The 24685-nt window shown below is 35.0% G+C and overlaps 1 protein-coding gene across 14 annotated transcripts in view; it reads left to right on the forward strand.

The window, feature by feature from the left end:
- The window catches only part of Dnc (phosphodiesterase dunce), a 367304-nt gene that overhangs the window by 295091 nt on the left and 47528 nt on the right, over nucleotides 1–24685 (forward strand). For 13 of the 14 annotated variants that reach the window (XM_072017681.1, XM_072017682.1, XM_072017679.1 and 10 more), the window contains 2 exons: nucleotides 20746–20847; nucleotides 22766–22827. In XM_072017681.1, the coding sequence (XP_071873782.1) occupies nucleotides 20746–20847; nucleotides 22766–22827 (164 nt within the window). Of the gene's footprint in view, nucleotides 1–12729; nucleotides 13568–20745; nucleotides 20848–22765; nucleotides 22828–24685 lie in introns of all 14 variants that reach the window. The other variant, XM_072017683.1, reaches the window with a different exon arrangement.

Genomic DNA, 24685 nt, shown 5'->3' on the forward strand with positions numbered 1-24685 from the left:
ACGCGATCTTTTCGATTTCCGAGGTCACGTTACGTGCTATTTATGGGATTTGATAACGCGAACTGGATCTAGCTTTGAGGATTTTGTATTTTTTTTTCTTCTCTTTTTTCTTCTTCGTAGCAAGGATGAGAATGATGTTCTATAGCAGAATCGGCCATTGAGAGAGATCGATCTTTAATTTGATTTTCAGTGACTTTGGAGTGTCGTATTTATGGAGTTTGATAACGCGAACTGCATTTCAATTGGCAGATTCTTCGTTCTTTGGTTTCCTAGATCAAAGTAGCAATTATCGGAGTAGAGGAGATTGATTTTTCTTGTGGTTTTCGTGATTTTGAAAATCCTGCCATCTACGCATGATCGAAAAGATTCGGATAACGCAGATTGGATCTACGTTATTCGAGAATCCCTAATCTTCTCTTTATAGGAAACGTGGGAATGATTTTGTGGACCAAGCTAGAAATATAGGTTTCTCATCTTTGTGATATTAAAAATCGTGTTATACTATTTACGGGAGTTTGATGACGAGGACTGGATTTACGCTGTTTGAACAATTATTCAAAGAAATTCGATTCGATTTTTCTGGTTTTGAAGGTTGTATCACGCTATCGGTAGGAATAAATTTAGATCGTTCGAAGATCTGCAATTTTTCATACGAAGAACGAAGACGGTGTTGTATCTTGCAACGCATCGTCGCGTTATTTCAGAACGTTCAAGTCGTTATTTATAAATTGAGCAAGCTATCTACAAACGTGCTATAGTTTATTTGGAATGATCTTTGGCGAACTATAATACCATTGACTACTTCTTCAAAATTAGCCCAGGTTTATCGTATCGATGATTATCGAGTATTATATAATTCTGAAGAAACTGGTCAAGAAACGATTAGAAAATTAACATTCGTGACATTAATATCCTGCAGGATATTATGCTTCTACAGACATGAGAAATTTGATCGTTTGATAATTACCAATTGGAAATTCCTATTTGTAGAGATTGATCAGTCAATCAATCATAATTGGAGATGCTCTGTTTGTACAGACCGAATAGCGTAGATGTGAACGTAATATCGTTGGATCGATATTCGACGAAATGCTACGTTTACCGTTTTCAGAATTACCGAACGTATCCTAGATCAAATCTCTTTCTCTATGCGAATCGATGAACGCTATAACGATGGAATTTGCTTTATATTCTGGCGAACCTGTACAATTAATACATTTGTTAATTATAATTTCTTTCCGTTGGTAATATTTGGTAATTTAATATTTTCATCGACAAACGCGCCAATTGTACAATATTACGAAGAATATTCTATTCAATTCAATTAATTTACATCGAATTACTCGGATTTAATTGAAGGAATTAAAATTTTTGGAAAATTTCTTCCAACGTACAAATGAGATATCCTTTGTTTCACACGTTTATTCGATAACATAATATTATTGAACATGTTCCAATATTTACCCTCCGAAATTTCGTCATTTACTCTCACGTCTTGTAGAATCGATACTCGATTTGCACTTTAAATGTCTTTTATAGTTTCCATGTATGCTTTCAGATCTCTCGCAAACATTACCATCGCTAACATAATGTCGGTGTTTCGTAACGGTGTTAGCAAAATTTCAAAATGCGCAAGTATAACGCACATAATACGTTCGTAAATGTATACGAGTGTTGCGACACTTTCTCGAATCTCTGTATCTAATACATCGATAAAATTCCGGTCGAGCAGCGTATCTACGTAGATGTAGGAAATAAAATTTTCAGCCAAAGGATTGGCCGATACCTGTTGGAAACGAAGCGGCCATAGAACAGAGTAGAATATCGTTGCTGGAAAAACATATGCGGAACAATGGTCTAAATTCGAGGGAACGGCGGATTTTCGCAATAGCCAAACAGGTTTCATAAATATGCAACGAACGCGACCTAAAACAGCGTTGAATATTTATATACATATGCGTGGCGTTCTTTCTTTCTTTCTTGTTCGAATTGCTATCAAATATGCATTCGCTGCACGCGCATTAACATTCATATCTGTCGTTACATAAATCGAGAGAGAGAGAGAGAGAGAGAGAAAGAAAAAAAAATAAAACTAGCGTTGCGTGGAGTGAGAAAGTACAGCGAAAGGTTAAAAACATCGTTAAACGTACATAAATAATGAAAGGTATAACGCGCTGAGTTAAATTTTCGCAAAATTCGCACATTATGCATCATCGAGAAAGATCGAACGTACAGTGGCTACAAACAGAATTTTCATGCGCGTACTTAGTCTCTCATCTTCTTATTGGTTCAGCTTTTTGTACAAATTTAAGATTCAAGATACAAAGTCGCAATATCTGTTACATTTTTCTAATTTATTTAATTCATTACAATTGGATCTAACTAAATGTAATTGTAAATGAAATAATAGCGATGTACAGTGTGATAATGATGTTGTAGCGATACTATAATAGTATCCAGTAATATACATGTTGAGTTTTGTAGCCACTATATACGCAGAATGGAAAAATAATATCTCATTTCGATGGCTGCACATTGAAAGATGATTCGCGTAGATTTCAAAGCTTTCTGGATTATTAAACAGAAATTTCGCAGAGTTTATGGGAATATATACTGTATTTTTGGAATTTCCAACGCGATCTGCGTAATAAATGTTTTCGCAGATGGCGCGGATATAATATCAAAGCTCTTTCGAATTATTCTAACCCAGTTCTCAATTTTTCGTGTAAATTCCACTGACGGAATTTTTTTTTTTTTTTTTTTGTTTTTTTATTCTATGCTTTCGAATGAATTTTAGATTTTATGAACTTTTTCACATCGTAGTTTCGATGCTGCGAGAAGCTGTGACAAGGTTGCCGTTGAAATCGCTCCAATTTGTGCAAGATATCGCCTAATTTCGTAAACTTGTACAAAGTTTTGCAAAAGTTAATCACATCGTCTTTAAAATAGCGCAGAAGTTTTTATAATTGCGCGCAACTCTGAATATCTCATTGAAATTCTGCAAGATCCGACACAATTTCGTCAATTCTCGCACAAATCGAGGAAACAAAGCGCGCGTGTCTGTGACATTCTACGTAATTTTGAAACATTTGGCACGGTACAATTTTCTAGCTATCTCTGTGAATTTCTATAAATTTTGACGAAATTTTAAGACGATCCTGAAAATTCTAGGAAACGTGGAATTTTTATAAAACTCGACAAATTTCTGCAAAATATTCAGACACTTTATATCATTACGAAATTCTATAGATTACAATAAAATGTTAAGTAATTTCGCAAAATCCCGCCAACTTTTGTACTTCGATAAAATAAAATTCTAAGAATTTCTAGAAAATTTCCCGAAATTCCACGTAATTTTGCAAAGTCTTGGCAAGGTAATCAAACTTCAGGCAGATATTGCCAAATTCCGTGAAAATCTTCCACTATTTCATCTAGTTTCGTGCAATTACATCCGACTTTTCCCTGACATTCCAAGAAGTCCACGAAAATTCTGTGTCATCCGCGTTAAAGCATTCCAACGGGCTCGATCTCGATTGATCGTTGGAACGCGGATACGAGTCCTGGTGCTTTATGGTCGCGCAACTGGTTAGACCAGGTCGTCGATTGCGGCCGAAATTAATCGAGGGCCATGGAATCCCTGTACATTGGTGAAAATGTCGTAACGTAGCTGTCGATTACATCAGGTTCGATACGTTGCAAAATTTGCATGGCCACTCGGTATAATTACACTTTGCAGCCCTTTCTGTGAGATTTCCTGCTTCGCGGATCAAATATAATTCGCAACTGGTTCTTTCGACCAAGAAATTTCGATAAGCTTTTTCGATAAGCTCTTTAGTGAATCTTTTCGAAATTCTTGTTTCCTTTCGCGACGAGCCTTTCGATGAATTTTTCAGAGTTTGTTGATTTCCTGCGATAAATATCTTGCTGTTTCGACGTTCGTTTTCGGATTGGCTACAAATTCGATTAACGTAATAATAGCAGTCCGGTCTCGCTACTGCGCTAATGAAATTTCAAAATGTTTTATGTAACGCAGAAAATATGGACATAAACGTTGTCCATGTGTGACTGTCCAAATATTGTTGTACGGTGAAATTCAGGTATCGCGCGTCACAGTAGGTTATGAAAATAAATGAGAGGAGCAGAGATGTACCGGGTTATTGAATGCTATTGGTTTATTAAATTACCGGTGTTGATGAATGGGAAGGGGAATTATATTAGATTGCGAAATCGTGCGACAGAGTTGCTGATTTAAGCGAGTATCTTTGGTTAAATTGCTGAATTAATTACGATCGAATATAGATAAACGAAGAATTAAACGGACCAAGTGTCGCAAAATCTGCATATATTTTAAACTCGTTCATTTTTTTGTTTTTTTTTTTTTTTTTATTGCCAAGGACGAAACTCGAAAATTTAATATATTCGATTTATAAGCAGAAAGATAATTGCTGACGAGCGAAAATTATTTCAGGAAAAGTTTTATCGAGATTGGTCGATAAATAACAGCAAGTTCGTTGTGAATTATTTTTGATTCGCGCAAGTGGAAAAATATATTCGTACCGTGCACTTTTCGGTAGCTCGAATTTATCATGATAAAGCAAAATTACGTTGGCGTACTGACCAGAAAAGCACGCGTGTTAAACTACAAAAAGCAATGAAAAATTCGTGTAGAATCGTGCTCGTTTGTCAATGTTGCCCTGATTCTCGGTTTCCTTAGGAATATATGAACAATACATACGATTTCTTTCTCTTTCTTAGCAGTAGACGAAAACGGTTTCGTCGCCGGCCTAATTTTCATTCCAACGATCGATATTTTTCAAGTGTTCAAGGAACGTATAAGTTTAATTGCAAAATTAATTGTAAAATAATTCCAAAATCAAATAAAAATACAATTTCGTGAAAAGTAGAAAATATATTACGATCTTTGCGTTACGATTATCGATATTTTGGAAAGATCGAACAAAGGTACAATTTTGCTGAAACGTTTGAAAATTGCTATCTCATAAAACAACGTGAAACGTACAAATTATATTTTTTTTTCACGAAAAATAATTATTTGTCTCTCTTGCCTCGTAAAAAGAGGGAAAAATAAGAAAGACAACGATCGTACGAGACGGTTCGATTTCAGATATTTCAGGAGAACGCTATGTTCGATCCAATTCACGAAGATTCACGGCGAAGATGGCGATGAAATTGGTATAGGAACAGGTTTCAGTATCTCGAAGCATTATCATTATCAGCGTGTGTTCAGAGCACTCTTGCGGTACTCGAATCCCCCTAATCTCTCGCTCCCCTATCAGATTTATCGTGCGTTAGGCGAGTCGTTTATCGGTCGACCGTGGCGTCAAGTTAATGACAACGTCGTGTTTCGTCACTGTTCCCAGCTTGAATGTTCTCACGACTGACCATAGTTCGTGGTTAAGTTGATTCGTGAGTCATTTCACTTAACGGCGGAGTTACAATTTTTCTTAATTAATTAAGTGTTTGAACGAGTGTTCCAATGAAGTTTCAAACGAACTTCTCATACGGTTTGCTTCGTTTATTCTGCTGCAGTTTTATATAATTTATCGACTTTGAATCTTTCTCGCTCAGTTTTATGTTAAGCGGAACGTTTATTAAAATTGCGATTGAATTTTCCAACGAGGTTTTCGAATAACCTGGTTTCTCAGTGTACGTTCCATTGAATTCTTCGATGAACGGTGAATCTTCACCATAGTCTTCGGATAAATTGCAGATTGGTGTTTTTGTTTAAGTCGTTGGTGAATCGCGGCTTGGAAATTCTGCACAATTTTACAAAATTCTACAAATTTCGCGAAATTCCGCAAGATTGCTACGAATTAAGCAAAATTCCGCGGAATTTGTGGAAATTCGACGAAATTCTTCTAATTCTACCCGATTTATCAGGCGTCCCTTATTTCTCTTTACAACATTCCACGAAATCCTCCCACGAATTTTCCACCAAATTTTTACTCCCAATCGTTTCCCCAACAAATATTTCCGCGGAAGTAACGAGTTGATCGATGGATCCATTTTGTAAGTTCGCGATGGCTGATACGAGCCATTGAATCGGATTAAAGGATAATCGAACTGTCGAAACTTTGGAACTGCTTCTCTGGTGTTTAAACGGAAAACGCCGATACGCAAGTTTGACCTAATTTTCTATAACAAAATGTATCTGCTTGACGAGAGATGGCAAAGTGAGAAAGATGATGCAAGAGAAGCTTATGGTTTCAACTACGGACAGTCTAAACGGAGACTCGTATTGAGACTTTCGATAGGTTTACGCGATTCGATTTGAGATTAACTCGAGGAAAGATCGAACGTTTCCTCAAATTTATTACGTGATATTCGATACGATATCAGAGTAAATTATTATAATATCGTTATATTATTAAGTTATTAGTATTCTATTATTAGCATATATTTTATTTCGCTATATAGCGTTTTAATGGTAATTTAATCTAGAAAGGAAGAAATTTGGCGTTTTTTCAAATTTCTTGCACAATCGTACGATATCTAAACGAATGAAACGTTATCAGAATGGTTAAGGTTAAGAACTGATATCGGCAAGATTTCGGCGCGTGCACGTTTATCGTATCTTCAGATACTTGAAGTTCGTATTTAAAAGACAGATTTCGTATCATTTTGGCAGATAAAAATTGTGAAATTACGAATTAATTCGCTTTTTTTTTTGGACTCGATATTCGACGAGAAAATATTTGTAATACGTCGAGAGGGAAATTTGGAAACTTTGAAAATTTAAGAATCGGCCAGTTTGACGATTTAACAACTTAATTATTTATTAGCGAGACGATTGGAAATGTCACAACCATTGTACAATTTGTATATATTTGATTTTTCATGGTATTTCAATTTTCTTTCGCCAATATAACAAATATTCGAATAATATTCGAAGTGTCGTTTGTGGATAATGAGAATTCAATGTTAGATAAATTTTCGAAGCTCTGGCTGGCCGCGAAATACCAATAGATCACGCTCATTATGTAATTCTAGTTGGCGGCGATATAACTTCACCAAGCACCTGACCCACTGTTGCTTCCTACTACATACTTGTTGGCAATTCTTGAGTAAATATCCGAGAAAATATTGCTTCCGTTTCTCGAATTAGAATTTTACCTAATTTCTGAATTTCATTAGCTCTTCCCTAATTTAGAAACGACAACATTTTGTTTACTACATTTCTTACATATTTCGTTGTGACCATAATTCTGATAATCAAATAATCATTTATACATCAAATTTGCTTTGCTATACTTACTATCCATTTTTCTAACGATACCAATAACTATACTTGAGCGAATATTTTTAATAATCCCTATATCTATCGCAAGAATAAAATTAATTTTATCGGTCATCGTAACGTCAGTGAAAATATCTTGAAAAATTCAAGAACACATCGTCAATGCATACCAATTGACACAAAATTACACGGTAAATTTCTTTTCGTTAAACCTATTTTATGCTAGTTTAAAAAAAAAAAGACAATCGGAAAGCCATTTAATTCGTTTAACTTCGTTCGATTCGTTTCGTTGATTCAAAAGAAAAAAGAAAGAAAAATGGATTCAGAAGTACCATTATGAGTGTCGTGTACCTTTGAATAATCGGAAATAGGTTTAAACGCGTTTGTAGACCGATATCGAACGATCGTGAAAAATAGTCTGAGAAGATTCCTCTTGAATTACGTCAATACTGAGAAAGGTCAGCCTTCTCTTGTTCTCTCCTGGTTTCCCTTGGATGCAGAAAGAAACGCGTTACGAGATGATTTTGTAATCGAACGAACCGTAGCGGAAGCCTCGATTCCTTTTTATTGACGATCCAGCAACCGGATCCTCGAGGACATTCGATTGCGTTACGAATTCCTTACGTAAAGAATTTCGTGGACGATCCTTGAAGCGTATTAACATGGTTTGTTATTTCATTCCGAAAGTTATCAGTCCCGTCTTACTTGCTACTTAATTTTCGCCGCGAATAACTAGATATATTATTTACTTCGAGTTTAAGTGAAGATGATATTCAGTGATGGAAATACGATGATATTTAATAATCAATTATCGATACTCAGAGAATTCTTGTCCACGTGAAAATAGAGGAAGGAAGACGAAGGAGAGAGAATTTTTAGAAAAAATTGATAACAACGTACGGACAGATATAACGAAGGGTTCGCGAGTTATCTTTGCGGAGGAAATCGACAGATTTATTGGACGAAAGGTAAATGCATTTTTATCTGACCGAGCAGTTCGGGGTATTTTGATGGATAGGTTTAAAAACCCGAAGAAAGATAGAGGACGATTTTGGGGGAAATTGATAACTTCGAAGGAACAAATATAAATAAATATTTGTGAGAAAAAAAAAACTGATAGAAATTAATGGTTCGATGAAAATAGATTTGTTTCTAGTAATTTGAAGAGATTGGAACTGTTTGATAAATAATTGAGAAGATGAAGAAATAAACAAGAGACTAAAGACAATAGAAAAATACAAAAACGATGTTGTTTTAGTTTTCGTTATTTCGTTTGAAAAGACTTGTAATCTTTAGACCGTGAAATCAGAATTGTTTAAAAAAACGATGTTTCTTATGTATTTCTACAAACATATCTGTTTTCCGAGTAAGATTGACGGATATTAATTGAACGTCGTGCTGTTGAAACCGATTGAAAAGGCTATTGAAAATTCCCTACTCTTTGATCGTAAACATCACCTTCGATGGAAGTAAAACATTTTCACTTTAATTTACTCGCTTTATCCCGACCTCTTTATAAAAATTCAACGAATTGCTCTTTTCCATTTTTACGTTCTCTCATAAATAAAAGTGAAACGTTTCCACTTTAATTTATTCGCTCTGTCTCGGCCTCTCCGATTCCCTGAAAATTACCGCGTGTGTAATAATTCGATTAATTACTCTCTTTGATTTTTATGTTCTTTCATAAATTTCAAAAGGCTCGCGGGTGTTCAATCTGTCTATTGAAAGGGCCACGCGTTTTATCCGTTAGCTGTTCACACCGCGCGAAATTTCCATGAAAATAGACGCGAACTGCACGTACAACACGTACACGCGAATTCACAGACCAGTGAATTAATGGTATCCAACAGAGCTTCGATCATTGAAATCGCTGTATCGTGCAGCTCCATATAGACGATACTATTGAAAAGTTTATCCACAGATTTTTCATAGAAATATTTATAGAGTTTGCTTTTATTAACGTGTACTGTTTATAACGATAACTTTTTTTATTGTAACAAAATTTCCATTTATTCAGAATCGTCTTTCTTTTTTTTTCGTTGGATGAAAAATGATAAAAATTGCGTCTGAATCTTCTTAAGGACGTACGAATCGAATGTAAATTAAATAAACAATAAGTCGAAGAATACAAATGTTGTTATTCGATGTTAAAAATTCGTTGATCCATCGATCGATGATTCCGTGTTTACGCGAGTTCGTTGCTTACGTTGGTTTCTATTCTCGATTTATTTTTTTCGAAATTCCTCTCGAAACTTCTTCGAAAACAAATGCACTGGGTAACATCGTTGAATACCGGTTTTCCTTGGCCATCGGAAATTAATTTTATCGTATGTGAAACCAGTTGCTGGAATGCGTTGTATATTGTTGTCTGTTTACGTGTACATTTCCGACAGTTTGATAAAAAAGTATCGACCAGCTCGAGACCATCGGCTGTTTAACTTTAGCAGGCTATTGTGGATGAAATTAGGCCTCGATGCATTATCGAAGAAACAAGAAATTAATGTTCATTTCGCAAGCTACTCGCTCGTTTATTGTTACATCGTGTCGTATTTTAATTTCGTTTGGCGAAATTGTATTGTATATTACGATCACCCGTTATATCTTCCAATTCCTTTCCAACGAGAGAAATTTTTTAATCGAATACAATTTTCGGGAATACGAAACTTTATTCAAGAATAATATAAATCTCAGGGAATCTGCTGTCTTACAACAACTAACTTACGATAACTTCATTTATGAGAAACTTCAATCTACAGAAACGCTCGTAATTTACATAATGTTTTAATTTTCCACTCGCCACCCCATTTTACCCGGAAAAACTTTACGCCGCCCGAGTTACATAGAGAAAACAGTACGTAAATGCGAATTTGCGTAAACATCGGCAGTTTAATAAGAACTGTTCGAAGTATAGCGAGTTGGAAGTATACGCTTGCACGTTGCAACACACCTTAAATGCGTAAACATCCATAGTCGAACCAGTGATACTTTCTTACACGTAACAAATACGATATTCCGCGTCGTAATGGAATCAAACATAATCAAAGTTTGGTCAAACTATCTGTTCGACTATTTCTACGGTGAGGCTCCGTTTCGAATTCGAAATATGGCGGAACAAAGAAAGTTTGTCTCCTCGTACAATACGAACGCTGCGCGCGATGTTTCTCGGTTTTTCCGGTTTCAACGAAGCACGCAGCTCCGCCGAGAATACGATACTCTTCTGCGTCGTTGTTGCACGTCACGAAACTACGGAAGCTTTGACATTCGTTGTAGAATATGAGAGTGGCATTTATGACACGGCAAAGTGGAATTTCTTCGTTTAAATTGTAAACGTAACTTCGATTTTCTGGTTATTTAACGGTATTTAAATTTATTATCAACTCCGCGGATATATTGTAAGGAAGAAAAAACAAATTCCGCCTGATTTAAAAAGGTTTACGTTTCGTTCGAACTTTCATCGTACTTTTAGTTTCGTATTTCAATTTCATTTACCGCTTCGTCTTAACTTTTTATTTTCCAAATTCTTCGCAGCAAAGTTTTAAATCATCATAATAATTTCTTTGAAACCTTTGAAACCGGACTTTTTTTTAGGAAGAGTATCTCATCGTTAAAATTGACGACTTACAAGGCAGTTTGTTTAACTTAAAAGCTGAAAATTCTTGATTTATCGCAGACAACGTATTTCGTCTTCGAAATTGCTACTTGCATGGCGAAGGACCTTCGTTAAATTTAGGAATCGAAAGCTGGCGAATGACAACGTTTCGATTTAGTATCGCAGCATCGTTTGGCAGATAACGAGACGCTTTGCCAACAAAGCTTTGGATTAATTAGTTTCGTTTAGTCAAGCTGTCCCAGTTAGCCCAACAGGCCGCTGCATCCGGCAAAATTGCCTCGTTGTTCAGTAACGAATAAATATTTCATGAACAATCCTAGAAAAATCTGATAGATATAAATACAGAAGAAAATTAATTTTCGTTGCGTCAAATTGTCGCAATTATCCTCGTAACATTGAACGTATTGAATGAATTGTTTGGAACTTCAACTATCGTAAAAAATAATAATTCTTAAAGGTTCAGCAAAAAATCTCAATTTTCTTCGTATATTTTTAAAACTCTTCACAAACGTCCCAATATAAGGTTATCACAGGAGATGAGAATTCCCAAGGTTTCTAAGAATTTTCTGAAGATACCAAAGTTCGTTCGCAAGTATCGTAATATTTACGAATGGATATCAAGTATATAGTAGCAATATACAAGTAAAAGGAGAAGGCAAGAAGGGAGATAACTGGTTCGTTAGAATCGCGATTTGATAGGGGAAAAAAGAGTCTAAAAGGAAACTATCTCTCTCATAAATCATAAATCGCGGATACAATGAATAAACAACAAAGAGGAAAAAGATACGTTGCTTTGTGTATAAGATAGTTTGGGAAAGGCTCGTTGAAAACGCGACTTGATAGCGGCAAAGGGGACTAAATTGCCTCGTTTCCATAGAAGTAGAGCGGGCAGATGATTTTCAAATGACGGCAATTTCATTGACAATCTGAAATTCAGACGACACGCAATTTGTAGAAGCACCGCGACGCCCGCTCGTCTTTCCAACAAACTGGCTTTTGAAATTCAATCGTTCTAATGAAGTCTCCGCGTGAGTAAACAAAAATTCAAGCTGCTCCTCGTTCGCAACCTCCAGCCTGAATAACAAGAAGATTGAACCTGATTTCGTTTCAGCGTTTGTTCCACCTTTCCTTTCTCTTCCTTCGACCGTTCCGTATTTGGTCTTCATTCGATGTATCGTTAAATAGAACGATGTTCTGTCCGCAATTGTTGCCAAGTTTCCATCGTTGGAAGTTGCTGTTTAGGAAACGAAATTTAAAAACCTTTCTTCATCGTCGTGCCAATGAAGTTTTAGTCCTGATCGAGCAAACTTTGGTTTCCAGTCGATCGAAGGAGTTTAGAGGTCAGATAGATCTTAGTAATTGCAGGAAATGTAGGTGTTTCCATGGTTTGTCTGATGACTATTTTCTGATCGTTTTGTTAAAAACATGTTCGGTTCGGCAATTCTCGATAAATAAGTTTTAAACGGTGGGATCTTCTTCGGAAGAGAACGCTAAAAATTGCTTTAGTTTTCTTTAAAAGAGCGAGGAATATGCTTTTGCTAAAAAGTTAGAATGCCACGATTGCCGTAAGAGTTCATATTTCACTCATATTTAGTTTCAACAAGAATTCCATAGTTAGAAGATTGCTTCAGTTTTCTTTAAAAAGGAAACACTCCTCTGTTGAAAAGTTAGAGTGCTAAAAGTTGCCGTAGCAGCTCGTTTCTTACGAATAAACAATCTCAGCTAGGAAGTAGAAGTGAAACTTCAATTTCAGTGTCAGTTCTCTGGCCAGTAGTTATATAGGATTTAAAATAACATTGGGGTGAGAAAATAAAAAATGCATGCTGCAACGTTATTAAATATTTCATACCTTTCGTACCAGGTGTTTCAACATCTTGAGAATTACTACGAATCGGACAATTCAGTGATATTCTCTGTGAAAACTGTGTCCGTGAAAGTGTATAGTCAACCATGAATCGTCAATGACGTGCCAAGTGAATTTAAAAGAACATCTACGAAATAAAAGTTCGATCAACAAGTGCATCATCGCCACACAGACCTCGCTATAGTGTTCTTCGCAGACTTTGCAAGACAAATAATTCTCCAATTGAATAACTAAAAAAGGGGATCGAGAATAGGAACACATTAAAACAAATGTATGTAACACTCTAAACCTTAACCTAATTTCACATGCCAAAACCGACTGTGTCTCTTAATTCAGCCACAGTAATCAGACTGTGTGACTCTTAACGATCCCATAATCGTTTCAAGTCGTTGTACCTCAAGAACGAAAGCTCCCACAGTTAAAGACACTCACGAAGAACCAAGATTTACATCCATGAGGACGTAAATCGCCTAATTACACCACTTCAATCATCTATAACCACTTGCTGAAGCGACTGTAAGACTCTTTACCACCTGCAATGATGCAAAACTGAAGAGACCAAGCGGACAACGAGTTGACATGTGGTTGAAGGCGCACAGCAAGAGGATCTAACGATGTCTGGGTCTAGTGGAGGCTTAATGGACTCCCCGACGTCCACTGGCGGCCTAAAAAGATGCGGCGGTGGAATGAGTTCCCCGTCCCTGGCCGGTGGAGGGGTTATAACGATGTCTGCAGGGCTCCCTCGCACTCGATCTGCTTGCGCTCTCCGGATGCGACCGTCCAGGAAGGCTGTGTTCTGGGAACAGTGCCTCGAGTCATCGCCAAAGAGAGACTTGTAAGTGGACGATGATTATCACAGCTGCTAACCTGTCGAATCGAGATCGATATTCGGATTAGAAGCTTCTAGAGACACTCTAGAGACTTTCTAGAATCTGCGTAAATAGCTGTTGATGAGCAGACTGTGGATTCTAGGGACTTTACGGGGGCTTTCTAGAGACCGCGTAAATCACTGCTGATTGAGTAGATTTTTGGTGCTAGGGACTTTCAGAAGACTCCCTAGAATCGATGTAAATCATCGCTGATGATTACCGATTTTTACGCATTTATGGAAAATTCGAAGTATACAAAATATTAAAAATATACTACTTAACATTATGAATATAATTAGTTAAAATTGCGTATCGAGGATTTTAATGCTATTCATACCATTGAATAGTGCGAGCACGAGGAAGTTGGGTGAATCGTTGAGTATGGCTTGGACATTTTTGCCACTAATATACTGTTGGGAGATTAGACGAGCTTAGCCTTTGAGCTTATGTACGTTAGGAAACTGAGTTTAGAGACTGTAATGGCAGAACTAGTATTATTAATTTTCTTGCAGTACACGAGGCATTTAAGCTTTGGAAGGATTTAGCCGATGATGGGCGAAAGAGGATGAGATAAATTATAAATTTGTTGATTATCGAGATTTATTATTTAGCTAATAGAGTTTAGAGTTTCTCTGAAAGATTCAGTCGTAGAAAATTCAGTCTATAGATTATTATAAATAAACTAGAGTGCTTAGCAGGAAGTGTTCTTTCTAGAAATTTGATCTAGGGACTTTGCAAACTGTAGTAAATTCTAGGAAACTGAGCTAAACAATGTTGCGAATTATGAATTAATATTACTAATCGAATACTTGACACGAAACGCAATTCAAAATAATCCCTAAATAGACAAATCTATAGAAATGCTAAAAAAAAATCGCGAGATTGATTGACTTACGATCGATAAAAACCTGATTGTGTGCAAATGATTCCATGAATCGAGATTAGGAAGCTCAATCAGAGATTCTAATTGTCTTTTATTCGTTTTTAACTACTCATAGTAAAATGAATTGTCTCAATGTGAATAAAACGATTGAAACAGTCGCAAAATGAGACGCAATTCAAGAAGATTTTTCAAAGAACACTTAGGTAAAAATTTCGAGTTATCTATGAGGATTTACTATATTTTCTCGGATCCATTCGTTGATCCAGATTAACGCGCATAGATCGATCAATATCGGAAACGTTTATTTATCGATCATCGAAAGTTAACGTAACGAAAGCGCGATCGACTTTTCGCAATTAATTGCTTTATAATTCGCATTAACTCGCGGATAACGAGGCACTGATGAACGATCGTTGGAAGACGATTAAACTTGATCCAATTTTGATCAACGACTCTTGAAGGTTGATTGGATTATAATTGACGCTAATTTTTCAACCAAAATGTTACAAACGATATTCACACGAAGTTTACTCGATTAGATAAATCGATAATCCCACCTTGATAAAGATACTCGATTTCTCGCGATCGTAATCGCTGTTATCTTAACAGATGTTTTGGAAAACACGAGTTAAATGTAATTTTATGGTATAAAACAACACGTTTACATTATGTAAGAAATATTGATTGCGATCAATGTTACTTAGGTAGCGCTTTATCGATTTTTCTAATGCACAAATTGAATTTCCAACAAAATCAAATTCATTGAAATAATATTTTAATAAATTTTTATGAAACTCATCTTATCGATTAAGGTATTATTTTCAAATCTTTGAGTTGCATTTTTTCATACTTTTTAAATAACAACATAGTTTTTGAACAAAAAACACACCCAGGATCGGGTCCAAAATATTCGAAGTTACGCAAAAACGGATTGAAATAATTGGCTAATGTTCAAAGAATCGATTCACGAATGCTTACTAGTCGCTCGCTTATCGGACTGATGTATCTGCATAATGAATCAGGCGAATGACTGTCACGTATGATACATAAATCTGCGCGTTGGAAGTAAGCCAGAACCTCATTCAGATTTGCATGATCTTGCCTTTCTAAATCTGTTTCGTTCCCGTTCGTTTGCAAAATAAATAAATTCAAAATATGAAAACAGTTTCATAAATGTTTGTACATTGACTAAATTATCAATTTTCTACGATATTCTTAGCGCAATAAAATTGATAAATTTCTGCAGAGTCAAATTTTAATCAATTTCGAATGCAAAGTGGCGATCGATGATTTAAACAATTTTATTCGAATACAGTTTAATCTTTGGGAAAGTCTTCCTCTTCATTTGTTCCGAATGGAATGGAAATTGCGACTGATTCGTTAATCACGCTTCCATTAAAACCAGCTTCACCGTGCAATCGAATTACTGTCTTCGATTAATCAAACGCTATCATTCGAAAATGAGATTTTCACCTGCGCAGAATTAAAAACGGGCTCAATTCTTTTATCGCTGCAACTCTAATTTGAAAGATGAGGACAGTGCGTAATTGAGGTGAAATAATCTCATTTTTCACTCTCTTTATCAGTCGAATATAAGATAACAATTTTTTGAATTACCTTAATTTTTAAAAATATATTTAGAACATTTTTAGAAATTCTATATAATACTTCTCATCGATTCCATTTTTATTGACACGATCATTAAAATATATTTATACATTTATTCTAAAATAATTTATATAATTTGCTACGCATCAATTTATTTTATTTCGAAATGAAATTTCGATTTAATTTAAATTAATTACAAAGGGGAAGAGAGTTGTTCGAAGCTTACGTAACGGAACAACGTGACTCGTCCATCAATCATATCCCAGATTTCCTAGATTCGAATCAGAAAGTAATTTTTCCTCGTCGATCTGATGACACAATATCGATAAATGATACGTTACTCAGAAAGGAAGAAAAAAATTGCAATGCAAAGACAGCGATTATTTTTTTCAGAAACATAATAATAAAAATATTCACGTATGACGAATACTCTACGGTAACATAATATATATAGAGTATTTTTGAAAAAATTGCAATTATAGTTTGAAGTATTTTTATGTAAGGTATATTTAAGAAAAATGTATTTCTCAATTTTTTTTCTCCTGGTTTTAATTTTTATTTCGAAATTCTTAGAACAAGAGTTTTCTACATGAAATATAAACTGCTGTAAACAGTTTTAATTAGAGATTCACGAGGAAAATGAAGATAGAAAAGACGCTGCAAGCGTCCAAGTGTGGTCCGCTATGAAACATGCCTTTTTATAGGGTGACCCAGTTGAGATTCTTTTAAAAAAAACGATTTCTTTTTTTTTTGCCCTTTTTCGGCACTTTGCTGCTTCCTGCTCTCTCTTGTTTCTCATCGTCCACATTTTTTGCTTTTGACCTCTTCTTCTATTTTTTTTTTTCGAAAATGTGCCCGCCCTCGAAATTTCACTCTTTTCTAAATTTCCTGCGTTTACGGGACAAGTAAAATAAAAATATAAGATGGATGAAAAATGGTTTTGGACGTGAACAAAGGAGAAATATTTTTTGAAAAGGAAATATCAGAAGAGCTCGATAATATGGATAAATATAATTTATCAGTTTTTAATACCTAAGAAACAGGTATTTTTAATTATTTATTATGATGATACTTTAAGAATTTGATGCAAGGTATATACGGATTTTATTTTTAAATATATCCATGTATAGTAAAACAGCATCTTCCACTGTAAAAATGTTCATTGCGTAATGTACAACAACCTAAGAGTAACATTTTAACAAGAAGAAACCCAAGAACAACAAATTCAAAAAGTTATAGAACTCGGGGGAATATGTGGAGGACATATAGATACGTATTACGCACTCTGTTCTGCTGACCAAATTCGCTCTAAGTAGGTGATATTGACCCCTGAAGATCCGGCTGTAACATTGATAAATTTTCTACCAAACGAGAGTAATAATTAAAAGAAGTAACTTTAGCCTGAGAACTTTTTCCCCGTCTCTTACAGGTAGCGAGTTACGACGTGAAATGGGAAAATAGCTGGATCTTCGGGGATCTGTTTCATCCCCTTGGAGGAAATTTGGTCGGCAAAAGAAAATTGCGTAATACACGCCTATATATTCTCTACAGATCCCTAAAGTTTCATAATGTTCGGGGACCTTGCCTCGTAATGAAAAAACAAACTTGCAGAGAGAAACTAGTGAGAATGCAGGGCAAGCTAGATAGAATATTCACTGCGATCTAATCCAACCTAACCTCTGCTAGCTTCTGTCCAGCATTTACAAACATCAAAAATCGTTCCTGTGGAAAAGGCACGACCGGTATTCACCATGCTGAGCAGTCGTGGCACGCGTTGACCCAGAAACCATCCCTTGGTCACATCAATTTCGCGAGCCTGGCACCGATTCAGCCGCTCGAATCGAATAAATACGGATAAGCCTGGGGATTCTTGCCACGGGTCGAGGCGTTTCTGGTCTCCTTTTAATGGCCAGCTTCGAAAAACCCAAACAGCAGGCCGTTTACGTGACGCGATTCCCTTTGTTCGAGGGTAGATTCAGCGAGGCTCGAGCCAAAGTCTTACGGATCTCCCGGAGTCTTTAGCAGAGGGGTGTTTAGTGGCAACCTAGTTTCTTCTGGATAGCGCGGATCGAGTTGATTGATGTTCGCGTTGGAATATCTTGTGGTTCGGCTACTTTGACGAGGGGCGCTTTAACATGGAAAAGTTTGTAATCCTGATGAGATTGAGCTTATGTTCTGGGATCAGATGGCGATCGCTGTGGTTATTGGACTGGGATTCTACGCTGGTCCGAAGGGAATCTTTGAATAACGTGGTCAATTGGTTCCACGTTGCCGACTATCGTACGTTATCGAATTTACACTGAATGTTCTTACGTGTGTGAATAAATTTGGATAATACGATGAAGATAAAAAGATGTTTGACAATTATTATACTAGTTTCCGAGGAAAAAAGTTCATCGTTGCTCTATAAATATTTTTAACGATTCTGTAAATCAATTTGAATTTTGGTTATTGCGTTGGGCATGCCACGTTGGTCTGAAGAAAATCTTTCAAGCACGTGATCGATTAGTTCAGTTGTGTGTCTATCCTCGCGATGATTGTTTGTTACACGTTATTGAATACTTTAAATGTTCTTACGCGTGCAAATAGACATTTGGTTTTAGAATATAAAACGATGAAGATAAAAGCGCTTGAAAAATAAAACAGTAACATTTAAACAAAAGTTTGTTAAATATTTTAATTGATTCTTACATATCAATTTACAGTTTTGTTAGATTTCTTTGAATCTTCTACCTAACACGTTCCAAGCTTTTTTCATGAAGATTATTACCTGTGTAATTAATAATTACTTATTTCCTTGTAACTGAGTTCGATTTTATAATGGTTTATTTGATTGAAAAACATTCAATCGATCGATCTTTCGTTGACTCGATGGGTGGGTAGTAATTAAAAATCGAGTCAACGCTGGAAAACAATGCAATCCAAATAAAATAAACGTTTCTCCCAAGTAAATTTAATTATACTGCCGGGTTCAATTTCATTTTTACCATACGTTCATCGAGAACAGCTATAAACGATACCATTGAACGAGCTGTGTAAAAATTGTTATATCAACTCCTACGGTTTTTCATTGAAAATTTTACATTAATCAATGTAGAAGTAAACAAAATACTATCCTACATCTGATAACAATTCAATCGTTAATACAGCACGTTACATCTGAAAATTTCGAGCTATTTTATACGTTTTATATATCGTACGGTATTCTTTCGTATTGCGTGTATTCCAAAATTGTTTGCACATAAAACTTTTCATAAATTCACAAACATCCGTTAAAATCAGCTTAATCATTTGCTAATAATCCAACATTTAAATAGTAACTATTAATCGGTGATATGATTATAAACTAATAATCCAATGCTTAAACAGTAATTATTAAAATCAGTAACATAATCGTAAATTAATAATCGAATATTCCAATAATAATTGCGAATCATTAATTACGTTAAATATCATAATTTGTTCGATACGCAACCTCCCCTTGCCGTATCGTATATTTGAAAAATGAAAGGAAGCGATTGTTAACGTATCCTGTTTACAAGATTCCTGGATTGTAATCCAGCTTAGACTCGATCAATTAATCCGTGAATATCGATGACGCTTTTAGCATTGGTGCTGTGAAGCTTAAACGATCCACCGATGATTTGACCTGTGCCCTTCGAAGGGGGGTAATTTTCGCTGGGAAAAGCGTGAAGTAATTGACGCGCGTGTGCGTGTTCGCGCGTAGGAAGGCGCGTGATTTAATTAATGAAAGTTCCGCGAGAGACCTGCCGCTTTGGAAATCGAGAACGCGGCGATGAACGATGGCGATGGTGTTTCGACGGGGGCTGAAAATAGATTTCACCGTCGTTAACGTGTGTATAATTAATTAGTCGCCACTCTTTTCTAACTTTCATACTGCAACAAAGTGTGATATAAACAAACCAGTAAATAAAAAATCAATGAAATCGTTCGTCCACGGCAAAATCACGAAGCTTCGTTCAGATTGAAAATTGAGAAAATGTAATTTATTAGTTAGGAATTAACAAATTACAAGAGACGATAGTATTCATTTTACGCAATTAGGTTTCGTCATTTTTTCAATTTCAGAAATTACAGGACACGTGTTCTTATTCTTTTTATTCCAATTGTACTTAACATTGTACCGATTCTTAGTTTGATATAAAACATACAACGATCGCATTCATGGGAAAGAACACACTAAATGATATTTTCGTTGGTCGAAAGTCAATAATTTCGTTCAACTTTTTAAAATTCGTAAAAATAAAAAAATATAGCGTCGAAAGAGGAAGAATCATCGACAAATAGTTCCTCTTCAGTCAAAATTCCTATCAAAAATTATTTTTCAAATTAGCTGTTCCGAAATATCTTGTTAAAAACTACGTTGATACAAAATATCCGTGTAATATAATTACGTTATGCCAATAGAATAACGTAATTGATTTTATACGAATATAACGATTGGTGTACAGTTTGAAACCAGAAATACGCCACGCATGCATGAGTTTAGAGTGCAGCTTTTGGAAACAAGAAGCAATGCCGTTGATTCATTGCAAGCTGAACGTTAGCCATTAATCCTCCTTTCACTGTATATTATGCTTCAGATATCGATGAAGTATAAAAAAACTGATTTTTTTCTGTTTGATCTTACAGCCATGGCGAGGAATATATCGTCACACCTTTCGCGCAGATTCTCGCCTCCCTGCGATCCGTCAGGTACAACCTCCTGTTGCTCACAGATGCATTCACGAACCGGTAAGTATTTTCTTTCATAAATAAAAAGTACCACGTTTCTTTCTTTTATTTATTTATTTAACGATAACGATTGCCAATACAGCGGTATGAAAAAGTTTTTGGAACTTCTTCTCGTGTTACAATAAGTAAAGAAATATACATAGTACAGAATATATGGAGATTGCAGTTGCCTTTTTTCGCGAGCATAACATTAATATTCGTATTTTTCCCCATTTTTTCATTATTTTAAATGTACTTTGCGTTTTCTCGTATTTTGTATTTTACAATTTATATTTTATATCTTCTCTGATAACAATAGAAATGATTTACCTTATACTTCCACCGTATAATAGAAAATTAGCCTGCATGAAAAATAGAAATTTTTCTGATTTTGAGTCGACCAGCAATACGACGTCGAGTCATTTCCGAAAATTTGTTCGCGCTTTGTTAACGAACAATTCTGCTTTGTTCGGTATTTATCTGGAAGTTGAAAAATACCGCACTTTTCATGATAATGTTCAATCGTCAACAGAATTCTCTACAACTATTTGGTGGCACATGCAGATTTTTCTACAGTTACTATTCTTTTTCTGATGAATTTTCACTATGCTCGCGGAGGAAATGGAAATAAATAATTTTCATTCATTTGTCACTTACAGTTTCTTATTTACGAGAAATGTCCATTTATCGTAACAAAGAGGAAGGTTGCTAAAACTTTTTCACGTCACTGCAACTCCGAATAACGTAAATAACATAAAACACCAAATAAGAAAAAAGCTTTCGTTTCCTTAGCTAAACCTTTCCCTTGGTAAACCTTTAATCTTCAATGTTTTCTGAATTCACTTTGATTTCCGCTTTTCTCCTAAGCTTATTTTTTTTTTTTTTTTTTCTTTGTCTTTACCTTTCTTCCCGATTTCGAGCATCCATCTTATCCCCTCGCCTTCTCTCCCCATAATCGCTTCTTCCTTTATACCTCTTTATTCCTCCCATATGTGCTGCCACGATTCTTCTTTACCTTCGCGTGATCTCCATATAAATCGAAAAGTTATTGAGATGATAAAGATATTCGATAGAATAGAATATTCTCCGTGATATTCGTTTCAGCGGTCGAAATTTATCGATAAATGGAAAAATACGAACTGAAAAGTATAATAAGCTAATACGGAGATTCATAAAGACACGTGGCGGATAATACGTACACGCGCACGTATATCAATTGTCGGTATTAAATGTTAAAATTGTATGACCTGGATTTTGAAGCGAGAATATATCAATGAAATCGTTGAAATTATAAAATAATAAGAATATCTGGATAGCAAAATTTCAGATAACACGTGCACAGTATTGTGCAAAGGTCTTGTTGTTGCATCACCTACGTTTGTTTGCCTCGTAACCGTCATAGAATAAATTAATTAAATTAAATCTTCCTGAAACATCTAAAAAATGAGATTGCGAATTTTAGCTTGGAATTTTGGATGTTTCAATTTTATTCGATTGGACGTCGAATTTGGAATTTTTAATTTCACGGAATCATACAAGAACATCGAGATAATTATACAGAATTACGATTAACGTAATTTGGTAGAAAGAATTTTAGAATTAATGTCGACTTGTCAGTATTGATTTTATCATTTATTCAACGGAATTGTATATAGAATTATACAAATTTTAATAGACGATGTATAATTTATGGAATAGAAAATTATGGTCGAAATTTGATCGAAATATAAAATATCATACATTTGGTTCATGAAATATTGGCGAATTCAATTTTCAGATGTTCATCGATAAATTTTGATTAATTCTACGTACATTACGCAAAGAACGTATCGATTAAAATTTATCAAATTTTATTGAATATTTATCAAATTTATACATTTTCATCTTCTATGTTGATGAAACTCGTTGCTAAAGATATTTTCTGGCACTTTGTCTACAGAATACGAAGGAACAGCGAACAGGCCGGCAGCTCATCGCAGCAACAAAGTCAAACGCTAGGAGGTAAGAATCACTTCGATATTCATCACAAATCTTCCATCGACGTTAAAATCCCTAATTTTGTTTAACATTTTGTTTATGATGTTTGTTCTAAAAGCATTCATCCGTAAGAGAATCGAAACGTTTAGGAAACACTTTTTAGGAAAAAGACACGCACTTAAGACACACATTGAAGAAAAGAAACTTCGTTAAACATATTATCGATGCTGGGTAAAATATAAATGAAGAATATTTCGACTATTTTTATTTCAATAAAATCTGAAATTTAATTCAATCGAATTTTAAATTTTGTAATCGTTTTTTAAAAAATAGTTATTAAATAATTATTGAGATATTTTAACTCTGCGTTATAAATGGTATTTATAACATATTATAAATATTTCTTGACAATGGAAATAGACTAAAAAGAAAGTTAATATCACAATGCACGAATCCGTAGTATTTGTAAACTAAATTGATCGTCTTTTCAAGTGTGGCTACACGCACGAAACAAAGTGCATCGTTCAAAAGTTTTCATCGCTTAGAATTTATTTAGTTTGGTATCGTAACTTTTTCCAAGAACAAAACCCTATGGTTAACAACATGGAATGTTTAAAAATCAATTGTAACTAGCTCGCCTGTACGAAGACCTAATTACGCGTCATCTTTCATATTTCTAAAATTCATTGAGATCGAGCTCGTTAAAATCCAAGTTTAATTATCCTTCCTGCCAGTGGAAATGGCTTTCGAGATAGAAAAGCAGAATATTTCTCATCCGAAGAGTAAAATATTCACGTGACAACGCGACTATTCGATGAAATGACGTTTGTCTGCCTTAGAAAATGAGATTTCTCGAAATTGCTATTGAAGTCCGGCCCTCGCTCTGTCCTTTACGTTTCAGCTGACGTCAATTCACTTTTCCCTTTTGTTCTTCCGATTGATCTCTTCTACGCTTCATTTATGCAACCTTTCGTCTTTAGCGAGGTTCGCACGTTTATTTCATCATCTACGTACAACGTTTTCCACCCACATTGGATACTTCATAATTCCTGCACGAGTGTTTCGTGTCTTTTTGTTTCCACGATGCTCGTTTCGTCTACTTCGCTTCGTTTCTGTCACGACGCTTGTGAAAAAGAAACAGGAATCTCATTGTCGTGCGATTCTTGGAACAAGAATTTTTCAGAGAAATTAGATTCGGCGATGAGAATGCTTTTGATGGCGTTCTATTTATTTCTGTTTATCGGGAAACCGAGGGAAACGAAGATTTTCTATTTTATTCAGATTTTATTAAGATTTAGTGAAATTCTTCCTGTGGGAATATGAAAGTATTTTTGTACAGAACATCCTCATATGGAATGTTGTTGTACGCAATATTCTCAAATTAACCGTATTTTTTTGTAAAATATTTTGATTTGCAATATTTTCATATAAAATTCCTTTTAAGTGGAATATTTTCTATAGAATATTTCCACGTAGAATATTTCTGTATAAAATATTCTCTTAATATATTTGTGTTGAGAATATCTTTCAAGTGGTGTATTCTTGCATGAAATATTTTCTTAACGGCATACTTTTGCATAGAGCATCTTTAAACAGAATATTGTTTCATAATTCCACACAATGGAATATTTTTATATGAACTCCGTGTTTATGGAACATTTTTCCATACTTTTTTACACGAAACTTTCGGAGAAATATTTTTAGAGAAATTCAAAATTAAACGAGGAACACCTTCCAATTAAATTAAGCGAGAAATTCCAAAGCAAAGAGAACCAAATAAAAGAAACATCGATAAAAAGAAATGAACTTCTATGAAAAGAAAGAAATGAAAAAGTGTATCATTTCCCTGTAAAACAGCTACTATTTCTCATCCTAACATGTC

Source organism: Bombus fervidus, chromosome 15, assembly GCF_041682495.2.
Source record: "Bombus fervidus isolate BK054 chromosome 15, iyBomFerv1, whole genome shotgun sequence".
In the NCBI taxonomy this organism is placed as follows: Eukaryota; Metazoa; Arthropoda; class Insecta; order Hymenoptera; family Apidae; genus Bombus; species Bombus fervidus.